Source organism: Catharus ustulatus, chromosome 16 (genome assembly GCF_009819885.2).
Source record: "Catharus ustulatus isolate bCatUst1 chromosome 16, bCatUst1.pri.v2, whole genome shotgun sequence".
In the NCBI taxonomy this organism is placed as follows: Eukaryota; Metazoa; Chordata; class Aves; order Passeriformes; family Turdidae; genus Catharus; species Catharus ustulatus.
The window spans coordinates 16,057,173-16,073,428 of NC_046236.1; the positions used below are offsets into that span (position 1 = coordinate 16,057,173).

At 47.8% G+C, this 16,256-nt stretch overlaps 1 protein-coding gene across 10 annotated transcripts in view; it reads left to right on the top strand.

The window, feature by feature from the left end:
* TNRC6A (trinucleotide repeat containing adaptor 6A) overlaps window positions 1-16,256 on the top strand; it is a 42,960-nt gene that overhangs the window by 23,111 nt on the left and 3,593 nt on the right. For 4 of the 10 annotated variants that reach the window (XM_033074560.1, XM_033074562.1, XM_033074567.2 and 1 more), the window contains 18 exons: window positions 1,715-4,300; window positions 5,110-5,274; window positions 5,419-5,594; window positions 5,750-5,830; window positions 6,264-6,315; window positions 7,230-7,372; window positions 7,708-7,854; window positions 8,027-8,164; window positions 8,370-8,498; window positions 8,579-8,656; window positions 8,886-9,096; window positions 9,606-9,638; window positions 11,896-12,027; window positions 13,419-13,577; window positions 13,868-14,008; window positions 15,169-15,276; window positions 15,470-15,691; window positions 16,201-16,256. The exon at window positions 16,201-16,256 is cut by the window's right edge. In XM_033074560.1, coding sequence (XP_032930451.1) covers window positions 1,715-4,300; window positions 5,110-5,274; window positions 5,419-5,594; window positions 5,750-5,830; window positions 6,264-6,315; window positions 7,230-7,372; window positions 7,708-7,854; window positions 8,027-8,164; window positions 8,370-8,498; window positions 8,579-8,656; window positions 8,886-9,096; window positions 9,606-9,638; window positions 11,896-12,027; window positions 13,419-13,577; window positions 13,868-14,008; window positions 15,169-15,276; window positions 15,470-15,691; window positions 16,201-16,256 — 4,757 coding nt within the window. The remainder of the gene's footprint in view (window positions 1-1,714; window positions 4,301-5,109; window positions 5,275-5,418; window positions 5,595-5,749; window positions 5,831-6,263; window positions 6,316-7,229; window positions 7,373-7,707; window positions 7,855-8,026; window positions 8,165-8,369; window positions 8,499-8,578; window positions 8,657-8,885; window positions 9,097-9,605; window positions 9,639-11,895; window positions 12,028-13,418; window positions 13,578-13,867; window positions 14,009-15,168; window positions 15,277-15,469; window positions 15,692-16,200) is intronic. The other 6 variants (XM_033074561.1, XM_033074565.2, XM_033074569.1 and 3 more) reach the window with 3 other exon arrangements.

Here is a 16,256-nt window from a genome sequence, read left to right on the forward strand (position 1 = left end):
CCAAGGGTTTAAGCAGCAAAAGTTCAGTTGCAACTTTAAATAGTTTTGGGAAGAAAAGCAAGAGTAGGCTGTTTTGGCTCCTTGTGCTGTGCACCAAGTGCAGTGTGTTGTCACATGTCATTTTTCAGTTTTGAGGGTGTTTTGTGGTCTCTGCCAGATACAAAAAGTCAGAGCTAATATCTGCTTGCTCAGTGTCTGTGTCCTCAGTCGCTGAGGTTCATGGGCTGGGGAGGTTCAGGTGGGAATGTTCCAGAGCACTGACACATTTATGTCCAGGAGAAGGACTGTTGTCTGAGTAGTTTTGTGTGTAAGGGGAGCAGATCAGCTGAGTGGAAGTTAATCACTGCGTGCTGCTGGTGGATTGGCCCTGCACAAACTGCATCGCAGCTAAATTAGGGTAACAGAATTTTAACAAATGCAAACTTTCTTCATGTGTTCTGCTGCTGTGCAAGTTAGTTTTACCATTTCCCACTGACTTGTAGTCCTAACCTGTATCTCTGTGCTGAATCCAGGCTGTTTGCCATCTGTGTGCCTTTGTGCTGCTTTTGAAAGGGATGCTGTGACTGGGATGATGTTTGTGTGATCAGGATCTTGTTCTGTGCCATTGGTTCTCTTGCTCTCAGGAGTGCACACAGCTCTTTGGACAGTCCCTTAGTTCAGGTTAAATGTCCTTTTCTAAAATACCAGGGTGAGAGTTGAAACCTTGGAGTTTGTTGGACAGTTGCTCAGTGTTGTTCTTCCGGTGTTGTTGTCCTGCCCCAGGGATGGGCAGGCTCTGGGTTGTGCCCAGCTGAGTCCCAGCTCTCCCAAGGATGGTGGTGCTGGCTCTCCAGGGCTGTGGAGCTGCCAGACACTGTCACATCCCCCTGCCTGCCTGCCACAGGTCTTTCCCACTCCTCTTGTTCCAAACTGCCAAGCCCCCATCCTCATTTCTCACCTTGATTTACCAGGTGAGGCTCAGCTGGGTGCCAGGTGCTGAGGAGCAGTGGGTGATCCCTGCTCTGTGCTGCTCCAGCTCTGGGAGCCAGGGTCTTGGACTCAATTCTGTTTTGCTGTAGGATGAGTAATATTGGTGTTGATTAAAAATTAATTGCAAATAGACTTGTGCATCAGTTCGTTCTGAAAGCAGAACTTCAGATGGATCTTGTGCAAATTGTGCCAGGCTGCTGTTGTGTGAAGGAAAATATCTTGAATAGCTTGTGCTGAAGACTCTTGTACAAGGTCTGTAACGGGGATGGGAAGGTGTGTGTTCTCTGGCTGCTGGCACACAGCAGTTGGTACTGCTGGGACAGGGCCATGCCCTCTTGGAATTTCTGCCTTTCGCTGTGTTTTCGGGTTTTATTGAGTTTTGTGGTTATTAATATGCACATGTGTGTTAGAAAATACTTTGTGTATGGTGATACAGAGTGTTCTTTTAAAAAATGTTTTTCTGGAAGAAAAAGATCTTTAGGAGTGTAAAGTTTTCTGAGATTTTTGTGAGAGCAGCTCTGTGTGCTGGGAGGTGTTCTGGGTTGTGTGTGACAGCCTTTGGGCAGCTGTACTTAGAGCTTTCTCTGCCACTTTCCATGGCTGCAGTTTTAACAGAAGCAAAATAATAAGCAAAATAATTCCTGGCTTAATATCTTTATACCTTTTTTCCCCACCCTCTTCTGCTTAATGAAGTAATAATACTAGACTCATAATAATGCTCTTGGGCCTTCCTTCTTCATTTTAGATCTGAACCACAGTGGTCTAGGATCCCATTATGAAAATTCTCACTGGGGACCAGTCTCTTCAAATAGTGACTCCAGCACAAACTGGGATAAAGTTATCGTAGACGGCTCTGACAAAGAAGCATGGCCATCAATCACTGGCAGTGACCCAGAGCTGACTTCAGAATGTATGGACACTGACTCTGCCTCCAGCTCTGGGTCGGAGCGGAACCTCGTCATCATGGCTTCAGGGAGCACAGGAGAGGGCGATGGCATTCGCAATGGCATCGGACATGGGGCTCAGAATAAGTTTGTGGTTGGTAGCAACAGCAATAATGTGGGCAATGGAAGTATTAATGGGCCGTGGGGGTTGTCCCACGGGTCCTTAATAAGCACATGTCAAGTTTCTGTGGATGCTCCTGACAGCAAATCTGAAAGTAGCAACAATAGAATGAATGCTTGGGGCACCATAAGCTCTTCATCAAATGGAGGGTTAAATCCAAGCACTTTGAATTCAAATGGCAACCATGGTGCCTGGTCCGTGTTGGAGAACAGTGGACATGCCCTGAAAGGGTCCGTGGGGAGTGGGAGTCCTGGCACAAGCATTCAGTGCAGTACCATAGGTCAGATGGCCAACAGCCAGAGTATTAACTCCAAAGTGGGTGGCTCAGCCCACGGTTCCTGGGGAAGCCTTCAGGAAAGTTGTGATTCTGAAGTAAATGGTACAAGGAATGTTTCATTCAGTGGGCAACCTCAAAACCTTAACACTGAAATGAATGGACCAAATAACACTACTAACTTTATGACCTCTAGTTTACCAAACTCTGCTGGTTCGGTGCAGATGAGCGAGCTGCCCAGCACTGCAGGGCCCGGGGCCTGGCGCGTGAGCACAATGAATCATTCTCAGATTCAGGCCTCTCCAGTGGCAAACGGCACTTCCATCTCTCACCTGAGCAACGGGGAGGCCAAAGCTGGCGGCTCTTACGGTACTACCTGGGGTGCCTATGGTTCTACTTACTCTGGAGACAAATGTCCAGGCCCAAACAGCCAAGCTAATGGTGACACTGTGAATGCAACTCTAATGCAGCCGGGCGGCAGCGGGCCTGGCAGCACTAACTTTCAAATCAACGGGAATAAAGGCGGAGGGGTGTGGGAGGCAGGGACAGTCAGCTCCCAGAACATGCCCTGGGCGAACGGGAACGGGGCCAGCGCTGGCGGGAGCCGAAGAGGATGGGGCAGCCCCGCACAAAGCACTGGCACCAACATTCCCAACGGGGAATGGAGCAAACTGCCCGGCAATCAGCATTCCAATGAAGGTATGAATGGAAACAGCAGGAAGTTTACAAACGGATGGAAGGCTGCTGAGGAGGATGATGTGAACAGCCAGGGCTCTGGTGCCTCGCAGATGGCTGAGCAGAGCAGCTCGTGGGCCAAAGCAGGTACGGGGGACAGCGAGGGCGGCGCCGAGAGCGCCGCGGGCCACGAGGACAGAGCGGCTCCGGAGGGCCAGAGCCGGGACAGGAGGAAAGTCGACCAGCACACGTTACTCCAAAGCATAGTGAACAGAACTGACTTAGATCCACGTGTCCTTTCCAACTCAGGTTGGGGACAGACTCCAATCAAACAGAACACTGCCTGGGATACCGAAACATCGCCGAGGGGTGAAAGGAAAACTGACAATGGGACAGAGGCCTGGGGGGGCTCTGTGACACAGACTTCCAGCTCAGGGGGGTGTGTGGATAGACCTAGCCCTAACAATAACGATACCTCATCTGTATCGGGGTGGGGAGATCCAAAGTCTGCTACAAGCTGGGGAGACTCCAAAGGGTCAAACAGCCAAGGGGGGTGGGAAGAAGATTCTGCTGCTACAGTAATGGTCAAGAGCAATCAATCATGGGGAAGTGGCAAACAGGAGAAGTCATCCTGGAATGACACACCGAAGATGAAGCAGGGATGGGGAGATGGACAGAAGGCCAGCCAAGGATGGGCAGTGTCTGCTGGTGATAGCTGGGGTGAAAACTCCAGAAGTAACCACTGGGGTGAGGCAAAGAAATCCAGTTCTGGAGGCAGCAACAGCGACAGGTCGGTGTCTGGTTGGAGTGAGCCAGGTAAATCAAATTCTGTTACTTGGGGAGGCAACAGTGCAACCCCAAACAGCTCTTCAGGATGGGATGAGCCTGCCAAGTCTAATCAGAACCAGGGCTGGGGAGACCCTCCAAAATCCAATCAGCCTCAAGTCTGGGGGGACTCTTCAAAGCCAGTCAACTCTCCTGAGTGGAACAAACAAGAAGTTGGCTCTTGGGGAGCCCCATCTGCCACGAACAAGCTCCCAGGGTCGGGCTGGCTGGGGGGGCCGATGCCAGCCCCAGCAAAGGAGGAAGAGCCCACGGGCTGGGAGGAGCCGTCCCCCGAATCCATTCGCCGCAAGATGGAGATTGATGATGGAACTTCTGCTTGGGGTGACCCCAGCAAATACAACTACAAAAATGTGAACATGTGGAATAAAAATGTCCCTAACAGTAGCAGCAGTTCAGACCAGCAAGCACAGGTACATCCGCAGCTACTGCCTTCAAGTGCCATGTCTAGCAAGGAGAGCAGTTCGGGTTCTGGTAAGCCTGGCTTTTACCCAAACTTGTCTTTTCTATTGATTGTAAAGCACTTTTTTAGTCTTGCTTCTTAGAACAATGTTTTAGTTTCAAAGTGGAAAGGGCAAAGTGGCAATGAAGTACAGTTTCTGTTTATTAAAGAAATGAACAGCATTGTCACAGAGCATTGATGCTTTTGTACAGATTGGAAGATTGGCTCTCGTTTTAAATAGCTGCAATAAAATAGGCTAAACAACTCTACTTGAGTTCTGGGGAGTAGGAACACAGAGAAAATACTTAAAATAGTCTCTGAGGATTTAAATATTTTCCTAAATTATTCTAAACCAGCTAAAATTTAGTTTTGCCAATGAACCTTCAAAAAGAAAAGAAACATGTTGAGCTTCTGCAGAGCAGAATGAGGGGTGAAAGGTTTATAAGGATTTAGTATCAGACTTTCTGGTCCTGCAGCTTCATGAGCAGTGAATAATGATTTTGGAGAGGAACTTAATGGGATGTAGGAAATATTTTGTGCTGTGTCTCTTTTTCATGTGCCAGATGAGGTCACTTACATGTAACAAGCAGCTCTCTGCTTAATATCTTAGAAATTTGTATTATCAGAATGTAATTCTAAAAATACAAAATTTGTATTTTTGTGATTACTTTTTTTAATGGAACAGCTCGCAGTTGTAACAGTGACCCTCACACAAAATGCAAATGCATGCTCATGTGCTTTTTGCTGTGAGGATGTAGAAAAGGGAAAACACTTGAGTCTCTTTAGGCAGCTTTAAAATCCTGTTGAGAGCGATGCCAATAACTGCCCCTGCTTTGCAAAGGTTGGGGAGAGCCTTCTGCTCCAGCCACTACTGTAGATAACGGGACTTCGGCGTGGGGGAAGCCCATGGACACTGGGACGAGCTGGGGAGAGCCTGTCAGCGAGGCAGGAGGCTCCTCTGCCTGGGGCAGCGCTGCTCTGGGGCAGCAGCCCCCCAGCAAACCTGGTGAGTGCTCTGGGGCTGGCAGGGTGGGACATCTGGGGTGAGACCCCTCCCTGCTCCTCAGGGGATTTTACCCTGCAGCAGGCATGGAGCTGTGGGGTGAAGCTGCTCCTGAGGTGTTCACTGCTGGGTTTGTGTCCCCACCAGGGCCTAAATCTATGCAAGACAGCTGGTGTGGAGATGATATGCCATTGAGTGGCAGTCGTCAGACCAGCTGGGAGGAAGAGGAGGATGTGGAGATTGGAATGTGGAACAGCAGTTCCTCACAAGAAGCTAACCCATCGTTAAACTGGCCACCCTACGTGAAGAAGATGCCCACAAAGGTGAGGAGCTGAGGGCAAGGCTCGCTGCATTTCTGGCAGCTCAGTCAGAAGGGATCGCTGCACCTGCACAGTACACTCCAGTTTTCATTCTTAGCACTTTGTGATGTGATTAAAGTAGGATCTGAGTATCACAGGAATTCCTTTCTGTTTTTAAGGGAATAATGAAAGGTGGAAATAAGCAAGATGAAGCATGGATCAATCCATTCATTAAGCAATTCACAAATCTCAGTTTTTCAGTAAGTATTTATGTCTGCCTCTGCTGCCTTTCCCCAGGGCTTGGTGCAATGCACGCACATTGAAATGCTCACTTGCCAACTGTTCATTTCCATCGTGGTTTTCTTTTTGCTTGTGTTTGTCCCCCCTGTCAGCCATCCATTTTCTGTGCATTCTCATTGCAACAAGACCTCTTTATTGATGAAAAGTAGTTTTGTAACTGCTACCCACATGTTCATCCTATAGCCTGATGCTTTACATTTACATGGGGCTTCTGGTGAGGGAGCCTGATCTTGACTGGATGGCAACTGGAGGGAGGAAATGCTTTAAAATAGCATCTGATGGTCTTGATTTTTCCTTCTTGCATTTTTTGAATTGTAATATTGTGCAGGAATCTCTTTGTTTTATCTTAAAAATATTATTATTAAATAATTGTGATTTATTTTATTACTTCAGAGAGAATCACCTGAAGAAACCATACAGAGCAATAAGATGGACATGTCTGGAGGTAAGAGCTTTATTGCTTTCCCTTCCATACTCTCTTTTACCTTCTAATCTTCTGTAAATTACAATTTTAAATTATATGTAGTATTATATAGTCAAGTATCTATTTCCCTAAGGAAAAGGAATGTCCTTGTAGAGAAAAGTGTTTGTGTGAGTGAGTAATGCTGCACACAGCATCACCTGGTTGCTATAGGGATACTGGCCCTGAATCAAACCAAGCTTATTCGTATTTGTATGTGTTAAACTGACAGCAGAGAATGTTTTCAGGGTGTGGTGGGTTTGTTTCTTGTAATATAAATATCTTGATTGCCCTCCAGGCACCTCCACTGAGTATAAACAGAAACTTAGCAAATCCCACACTGGCTCGTTGGGTTCATTCTTGGAAACATGTGTTCCGTTCCAAGAACTAAATTAATACTGAACAATTATTTTAGAAACTTTTAAACCTGAGTGTAAAATTACTTGGGAGCAGTTATGGCTTATTTGATTGCATTCACTGTTAGGATTTCTTTAGCAAATAAAAGTGTAATTCTTAATATATTGATAACAGTACTTAACTGCAACATTGCAGTTTTAAGTGCAGTTACTCTCTCCAAATTCCACTTCAAAACTGGGTATTTTCACTTTGGGGCTCATACTCTTTTGGGTAAAGGAATTATTCTCTGAGTTTTAAATTTCAGTATTAATGGCAAGCCTGATATTTAAATTATTGCAAGTGTAAACAATTTAAGAGAAAGCTGAGAGCAGGATTTGTGTGAAGCCTTGTGCAGTCTGTTGATGCTGCAGGTCTCAGTTGGTACCGGGGGTTTCCTTCCCCTGCTCGGTGAGGCCCAGGCAGTCCAAAGCTGCTGTTTGTTTTCTGGGAGCCAGGGCAGCTGTCCCCAGCCCCAGGGTGCTGAGGCAGCTGTGTGTCCCCAGGGTTGCTGCAGGACAAGCGGATGGAGATGGACAAGCACGGCCTGGGCGTGGGAGATTACAATCGAGTGGTTGGCAAAGGCCCCGGCTCTCGTCCCCAAATTCCCAAAGAGTCTTCCATGGATCGCAGTCCTTACTTCGATAAGGTCAGCTGGGGACACTGGGGACACTGCTGGGCTCCCCACTCAGCCTGCCCAGGGGTGGCCTGTGTGCTCCTGAGCCTGGTGCAGGTGCTGGGGGGCTGGGGGCTGGCTGGTTCACCTGGACACAGATCTGTCCTTTTTACCTCCCTGACACACTGTACTAAGCACTTTCTGTAGCCTTCACAGTGCCAATGACTAACCTGATCTCTTTTGTTTTCTGCCTATTTCCTGCTGGTGCTGGACTGTCCTGTGACTCTTCCCTTCTGCTCCTGCCATGGTTTCTCCCTTCTGCTTGCTTGCTGGCTGGTTGTTGCGCCTCGGTTTGTCTGTCCCGTCAGGATGGCATTGTAGCAGACGAGTCCCAAAACATGCAGTTTATGTCCAATCAAAACATGAAGCTTCCCCCTTCAAATAATGCACTACCTAACCAAGCCCTGGGCTCCCTAGCAGGGCTGGGTATGCAAAGCTTGAATTCTGTTAGACAGGTAAGGCTGCCTGCACATCCTTGGTGTGTTACTTGACAGCATTTATTGCCTTTTGATATAACGTTGTAGGTGCTTGTGTGATTGATAGGTATTTAACTTGTAATTGAATTGTGTGGGGTGGGAGAAGCAGCACAAGAGGTTTATTGTCACTGACTGCCCATCCTTTCCCCAGAATGGCAATCCCAGTGTGTTTGGTGTTGGGAATATAGCAGCACAGCCCAGGAGCATGCAGCAGCCTCCAGCACAACCTCTTAATTCATCTCAGCCTAATCCACGTGCTCAAGTGCCTCCTCCATTACTATCCCCTCAGGTAGGTGATACAGAAAACACTCTGTGTATCAACTGTCTAAAATTGTTCCTTGTTTGTTGGTGTTGCTGATAGTTATTCTGAAAACATTTGGGAACATCTTGGCTTGATGACACCAGGCATCTGCTGACCAGAGGTTGTAGTATTCTACATATTCTGGACTAAGCAAACCTGTTGCAGTCACCCTTGGCCCTGGTGTGTGTTGCAGGTTCCAGTATCATTACTGAAGTATGCACCAAACAGCGGTGGCCTGAGCCCACTTTTTGGCCCACAACAGGTAGCCATGTTGAATCAACTGTCCCAGTTAAACCAGCTTTCTCAGATCTCCCAGTTACAGGTAAGCTGGGCAGGCTGGCTGTGCTGGGTGGGTGGCTGGAGCTGGTGTCTGTGCTGCTCTAACCCCTCCCTGTCCCACAGCGGCTGTTGGCTCAGCAGCAGAAGGCTCAGCCCCAGAGGAGCATGCCTTCTGGGGGTCGGCAGCAGCAGGAGCAGCAGGTAAACAACAAACTCATTCTCAAACTTCTCACACTCTGCTGATAGCTGCTTTCATCCTGAGCTGCATTTCTTACTGGGGTGTGCAGGGGTGGGAGTTTGACAGGCTCTAACGCAGGGACTGAGTGCTGGGGTTTGGCTGTGCAGGGGTACAAAGGTGCATTTCATTCTTTCTCAAAACATGGAAAAGCTTTTGCTCACTGATATTGTAACTGCTCTGTGTTTTTTTAAGGGTCGATCTCTCAGTATGCAGCAACAGATGATGCAACAGTCCCGTCAGCTTGATCCAAACCTGTTAATGAAGCAGCAAACTCCACCCTCTCAACAGCAGTCACTCCATCAGCCCTCCATGAAATCCTTCCTTGAGAATGTCATACCCCACGCTACTCCTGAGCTGCAGAAAGGGCCCTCACCAATCAATGCATTCAGCAGCTTCCCTATAGGTGGGTGCCCTGCTTTCCCTGCTGCTCCTGGAAAATGACTGTAACCCTCTTGGTGCTTCCCATTTTACTGAAGTGGTAATTCCATGTGGGGTTACCCTTCTTCACCAGATAACTTTTCCCCAAGTACCCTCATTCCCAGTGAGTGTCCCTGTCTCAGTGCAGAATACTTCACAGTCCTGAGGAATGAGAGGCTCCTTTTAGTGCTCCTTTTGGCCCCTGCATCCCCAGGGTGATACAAAGTCCTGATTCCCGGAGCTAAAGGATTCTAAGAAGTAGAATCCATGCAAAGAATCCATTGATGTAGACACATTTATTGGAATTTTAGAAATGCTTTCAATGGCTCTGGAATTGCAAAGGAAGAACAAGCTGTCACTTTGCCTGTTAGTGGTTTTGTCCAGGAAAGAAAGCTTTTGGCTTTGCACTTTTAAAGAATTGTTGTCTCATTAGGCAAAATGTCTGAACATTTATAAATACAAACATCTCCTGTTTCTTTCTCCCTGCATTTTCAGGCTTCTGTCCAATTTCTACTTCAGAAATTCCAGGCTTGTATATTTTCTTCTTACTTTAGGTCCCTTTTTAATGCTGTCTTACTGCAGCTGTTTACCATTTACCTCTGTTCCTTACCCCATTTCTTTCCTCTCCTTATTTTTGCTTTCCTTCCCTTTTATTCTAACTGGGTCATTTCTGTTGGGCTGGTTGCCTTTGCATTCTCATTGGCCTCTGCAGAGAAGTTTCCTGGACATGCAGCTGAGGTCCCTGTGCTTGCAGGCAGAGTGGCACTGGCCAGGACAGTGCCACACTGGGGGTGGCTTGTGGCCAGCTCAGCCCCAGGCTGCTGCTTCAGAGCTACTGGTGATGATTGGCATCAGTGTCCAATTCTGCTTTCACTCAAAGGGCAAGGCATACAAAGGAAGTTTTTTAGCTGCTGGAGATGCTGTGTTAGTTCTAAGGAAGGGCATATTTCACTTTTCTTGCCAAGCTCTGTGCTGGGGGATTGCATCCTGCCCACACCAGGCTCCCTTGTGCTCCATTCCTTGAGCTGGAATTGTTGTGCACTGCTCCACAGCTGCTTTCTCACATGAATCATGGCCACATCTCAGGAGCCTGCAGTATGTGTAAGGTTGCTTTGAGACCCCCCAGGAGACACAGGAATTGTTTGGGGTCCCTCTGCACAGTGATGCAAGCACACAGAGCCACACTCAGTCCTCACATAAAGGCTTAAGGAAGGAAAAGCATGTTGCTGGAATTTCTTCCCCCTGGAGTGAAGAATTGAGTCCAGAGGAAAGCTGTGTGCAGTGTGGGAAGAGTGCACAGTGTGCTGGAGCAGTTGTGTGAGAGGGAGCTCACCTTGCCCAGCTGTCTCCTGGAAAATCCTGTAGGTTTGTTGTTCTCATAACAGTGCCAGGAGAGCCAGCAAGGACAGCAAGGAGCTCCTGTCTCCATTCCAGGGAAGGGGTTTGTCAGGATTCACTAGATACTCACCAAAGGAGAGACTGGGGCCTGACCATTCCTGCACTCACATCCCAGTTCATTACAGGATTCAGTATTTCTGTTAATAAATACAACCTTTATCTGGCAAATAGTGAGTCTGATTGATACAACCAATAACTAACACTGAGTATACCTAACTAACAGTATTAGTGGTACAGCTCATAGAAAGTCTTCCACAGTAAGATATGAAGAATTGCTTCTGGGAAGAGTGTTTAAATTATGGATTATGTCCAGGGACTGGTATCCATCACTCAGCCCACACATCTCCCATACAAAGCTGTGCCTGCTGGAGCTGGCATTGGCCTGGTCACAGATGTGCCCCTCTGCCAGCTCAGGGTTTTTCTAACCCTCCTCTCAGAGCTCTGGTCTCTGCAGCTTCCCCAGAGGTAGAAGGAAGGTTACTGTGGTGCAGAGTTACTGTTCTACAACAGCAAAATGCCAGAGGGAGGTGTCAGGATCAGTTGGACTTTCCCTTTTTTCTGTTTGAGCTATTGATAGTTGTTATATTTCTTAAAACTCCATCCTGTTCCAAGCATTTTTCGTGAGGCTTTTCAAGGGGAGGCTTCTCTGGCACCAATTCTTGCTCATGCCTTTAAGAAAAACAAACAAAAACTCCTCAAAAATAAACCAGTTTGTTTATGGCTGTGAAAGTTCATGTAGGAGCAGGAGGAAGCCCTGGTTTGCAGTGCTGAAGGAAGGTGCTTCTAGGAGACCTTGGAGAAGTTCCTGTGTGTCTCTGGCCTCAAGCTAAACTGTTGTAGTGGTTTGTTTTCAGAAAAGGAGTGAATAGATGTGCAGGGCTGGAAAAGTACCCAGGTAGAGTTGTGAATTCAGAATTCTACAGACTTGGAAAGGGAGTGGGCATGCCAAGGTGAGAAATGTGGGCACATTGTCCAAACCCACAAGAGCTGGTTCTCCCAGGTGTTTGAGTAGATTTGGGTTGGCATTGTTAGATTGTCTGGCAGAGAAACATCTGGAAGGACAGACCACAGCTACAGCAGGTCAAGACTGCTTCTGTTTGCCCTGTGGTTTAGGTATTTACATCTTGATTTCTCTTACTTCCTAATGTCTTCTACCACTGACATTTTTGCATGAGGACATGAGCTGAGAACTTGGGAGTGCTTTGCATTGCTCAGCTTAGCTTCTGTGTGCAGAGAGTTCCCTGGTCTAAGTGCTAGAACGTTCCTCAGAAGCAGAGCCTTGGAAGCATGACATAACCATGGTGATGTGCTCCTCAGTGCTTTCTGGGGCAGTGGTGATGAGCAGGAGAAGTTCAGCCTGTGTCTCATAAGCTGTGTGTGCTTTCAGGAATGAACTCAAACTTGAATGTAAACCTGGATATGAGCAGTATTAAAGAGCCACAATCTCGGCTGAGGAAATGGACTACAGTCGACAGCATTTCTATGAACACATCCTTAGATCAAAACTCCAGCAAACATGGTATGTCCAGCGTGCCTGGAGCAGCCCCAGCACATCAGCCTGGGCTCCTGGCTCCCAGTGCAGTTTGCAGAGTTTGGGCTCTGGGTGGGACTCCTGGGTCACACTTTTATTCTGTCTGTGCCAACTTGCTGCTTGTCTAGCACAGCAGCCACAGCTTTGCTGACTGCTCACACAATGATCTTGTGATGAGATTAGTGGAAACATTCTACAGAATTCATTTTTCAACCAGACTTTTCTGTAAGTGTGACTGTTGCTACTAGCATTACCTTAATCTGCTATGGAATGCTTCATATATTTTTAAGCCAAAAACTTGATTTTCAAGTTTTCTCTCCCACCACCCTTCTGTCCTAAGGTGATTTTGGGGGATTTACCACATTCTGGGCATGGCTGACATTTTTACTGCTGGGTTTTGGTTATGAATGTCTGTGTTTGCATTCTAAAATTGGGGACAGCTTAGAAGGACTAGACTTGGTACCATTACTGTCCTTAGTTTTAGAGGAGGTGAACTTGGGTGCTTCGTGTTTCATTCCAGTAATCAACATTCATATGACATTTCAACTGTTTGAGTTGCTTGAAATCTCATCCAGTTAAAATTCGAGTCTATAGCCCAAGAATCTGTGTCTAAAGATAGTTACAAATGTCCCCAGTCTCCTGTTACTGCTCAGTCTCAGATTGTCGGGTATTTTTAGGTGCATCAGCTGCTTGGCTGCTCTGAGCTGTGTAGCCTGGAGTGGCCATTCCCTGCACTGAACCCACCCCACTGCTGCCACAGGCAGTGCTGGTGTTGCTTTACCTGGAGGTGATGTTTTCTGACCAGAGCTAGGAATTTCTGTACCTCAGGAATCCCTGGTTCCCTCAGAGCTGCAGCAGAACTGCTTTGCTGTTTGATAACTTTTAAACCATTCCTTGCTCTGTCTCCAGGGAATTTTTAATTTATTTTTTTTTTACCTCCCAAGAATAGGAATAGAATCTAGAGAGCTTTGCAGTAGCTGAAGATCCTTGACATGTTGTAGCTGTTTCTTTCAGGAGTCTCCCACCCCAGAACCCCTGATAGTCGAGTGGGGTCCCACAGAATGCCCCTACCCTCTGGAATGAATACTTTACTTCAGTTAAATGTGCTACTTTGAATATATGTACTGGTTTAGTGAAGGGTTTTCATGGGAAATTATTCTTTTATCATGAATTACTGGGACATGTTTCATTTTGAGTTATGATCCTGTGTGCTCTCCAGTATAACTTGGCATCACAAGGGGACAGTGTGCTGCTGTAGATTTCATGAATGATTTACAAGGGCATGATTTTATATAGATGTATGCATTTACATAGGGATATAAAAACAGCCCAGGAGAAATATTTGACTACTTTCTTCTTGTTTTTTTTCCCCCAATCAGGTGCTATTTCAAGTGGTTTTAGGCTGGAAGATTCTCCGTTTGTTCCTTACGACTTCATGAACAGCAGTAACTCGCCAGCCAGTCCTCCCGGCTCCATTGGGGACGGCTGGCCCCGTGCCAAATCGCCTAATGGCTCTAGCAGTGTTAATTGGCCCCCAGGTACAGCCCAGCCCTCTCCTCCCCTCCCTCCCCCTGCCCGGGGCTTCTCCCTCATTCCTGGAGTGTTCTTAGCAGATGGAAGTGGAGAATGGGAGTTCTGTTGTACAGAGAGAAGTGTATCTGCCAGAGAAACCAGAGATGAAATGAATCAAAGTGAAGGCTAAATCATGTAAATTAAATGCTTAAAAGGCTTTGGATTTTCAGTCATTAGGAGATGTATTGTTTAGACAGCTGTTTCCTTTTTAAAAATACAGTGAAAATAAGGTTCTTTCCTGCATCTGTGTTCCTAGAGTTTCGCCCTGGTGAGCCATGGAAAGGTTATCCAAACATCGACCCCGAGACTGACCCTTACGTCACTCCTGGCAGTGTCATAAACAATCTCTCAATTAATACTGTGCGGGAAGTTGACCACCTCAGGGACAGGAACAGTGGTATGCTCAGCCTGCCTGGGGCACTGTGTGTGCCCTTCCCTCAGCCCCACACACACTGCTGGCACAGAGCTGTTTGCTGCTTGCTGCCCTCCTGCTTTATCCCCTGTTTGCTCCTTGTTCCTCTCCTGCTTTATCCCACGTTTTCTGCTTGCTGCCCTCCTGCATTATCCCATGTTTGCTCCTTATTCCTCTCCTGCTTTATCCCGTTTGCTCCTTATTCCTCTCCTGCTTTATCCCCTGTTTGCTCCTTATTCCTCTCCTGCTTTATCCCCTGTTTGCTCCTTGTTCCTCTCCTGTCATTCCCCTGTTTGCTCCTTGCTCCTCTCCTGCTTTATCCCATGTTTTCTGCTTGCTGCGCTCCTGCATTATCCCCTGTTTGCTCCTTGTTCCCCTCCTGCTTTATCCCGTTTGCTCCTTGTTCCCCTCCTGCTTTATCCCGTTTGCTCCTTGCTCCTCTCCTGCTTTATCCCCTGTGTTTGCTCCTTGTTCCTCTCCTGCTTTATCCCGTTTGCTCCTTGCTCCTCTCTTGCTTTATCCCATGTGTTTGCTCCTTGTTCCCCTCCTGCTTTATCCCCTGTGTTTGCTCCTTGTTCCCCTCCTGTCATTCCCCTGTGTTTGCTCCTTGCTCCTCTCCTGCTTTATCCCGTTTACTCCTTGTTCCCCTCCTGCTTTATCCCCTGTTTGCTCCTTGCTCCCTTCCTACTTTATTCCCCGTTTGCTCCTTGTTCCCCTCCTGTCATTCCCCTGTGTTTGCTCCTTGTTCCCCTCCTGTCATTCCCCTGTATTTGCTCCTTGCTGCCCTCGTGGCTGTCCCTGTGCTGTGGGTTTGGGATGTGTTTGTTCCTTGCTGCTCCCCCGGGGTGTCCCTGCTGTTGTGTCTGTCGGGGCAGGGAGCCCATCCTTGGCTCAGCCCTGCTGTGACGCAGTGCAGGAGCTGTCCCAGGAATGTGGGCTGTGCTCTGCACCCTGATGTCAGCTCTGCACACACCCAGGCTTTGGCAGCAGCAGAGCCTTGGCAGCCCAGCCCTGCTCTCCTGCTGCCACCGTGTGCCCTGGGCTGGGATGGGGACTGAGGGCTGCCTGTCCCTCCCTGAGACATCTGAAACCTGGTAATCACTGCATTTGTGACATGCTGTGCTGTGTCTGACTCTTTGTTGCAGGGTCATCCTCATCTTTGAACACCACGCTGCCTTCAACTAGTGCCTGGTCATCCATTCGTGCCTCCAACTACAATGTTTCCCTCAGCAGTACAGCACAAAGCACTTCAGGTGATGTCTGCTTCTATTGCTCTGGTTCCTTCCCCTCACATGTTGATAAAAGTGGTGCTGAGGTCTCACCAGCATGGTAACTTCACTGATTTCAAAGCAGCTATTTTGATTTTCCCCTAATTCAACAGCTTTTCTTTGCAGCAAGGTGATGGTTGCAGCAGCAGTGATTGTGGTTGTCTTTTGTGTCTTTTAGTAGCCAGAAACAGTGATTCCAAATCAACGTGGTCTCCTGGATCAGTCACTAACACCTCTCTGGCTCATGAGCTGTGGAAGGTCCCTTTGCCACCTAAAAGCATCACTGCTCCGTCCCGCCCCCCTCCAGGGCTGACAGGCCAGAAACCTCCCCTGTCCACCTGGGACAATTCCCTTCGCCTGGGTGGAGGATGGGGGAATTCTGATGCCAGATACACCCCTGGTAAGGATGTCCCTGTGTCCCTGCAGGGCTCAGTGCTGAGGGGAGCTGGCTGCTGTGTGGGACACGGGTGACACAAGTGCTTGCTGTGTCCTCAGGGAAACTGCCTCTCCCAGAGCTTTCCAAGCTGGACATCAGAGGTTAAACATTGTCCACATGCTGTCATGAATTAGATCATGATAGCCCAGGGAGTTGTCAGGCAGGCTTCAAAACTCTTCTGGGCTTGCAGCAGGAATCAGAGCAAATATGTTTGTGCTTTAGCTTCAGTTCTTATTATCTGACAGCAGTGTAGCTGCTTGTGCCCCTGCTTACATGAGCAAAACGTTTCCCAAAGTAAATAAATTCAGTAGTGCTGTACCCCACAGTAATATTCCGAGGGTTTGAAGTCTGGAGAAGGTTAGTGCTGCATGAGTTTTTATTATCAGTGAATTATTATCAGTTGGTGTCAGCTGCTCCACCCAAGTGCCCAGTGCCAGTGTGGCAGGCACCAACTCCTGTTTTCCCTCCTTTAGGTTCAAGCTGGGGTGAGAGCAGCTCAGGGAGAATAACAAATTGGCTTGTTCTAAAA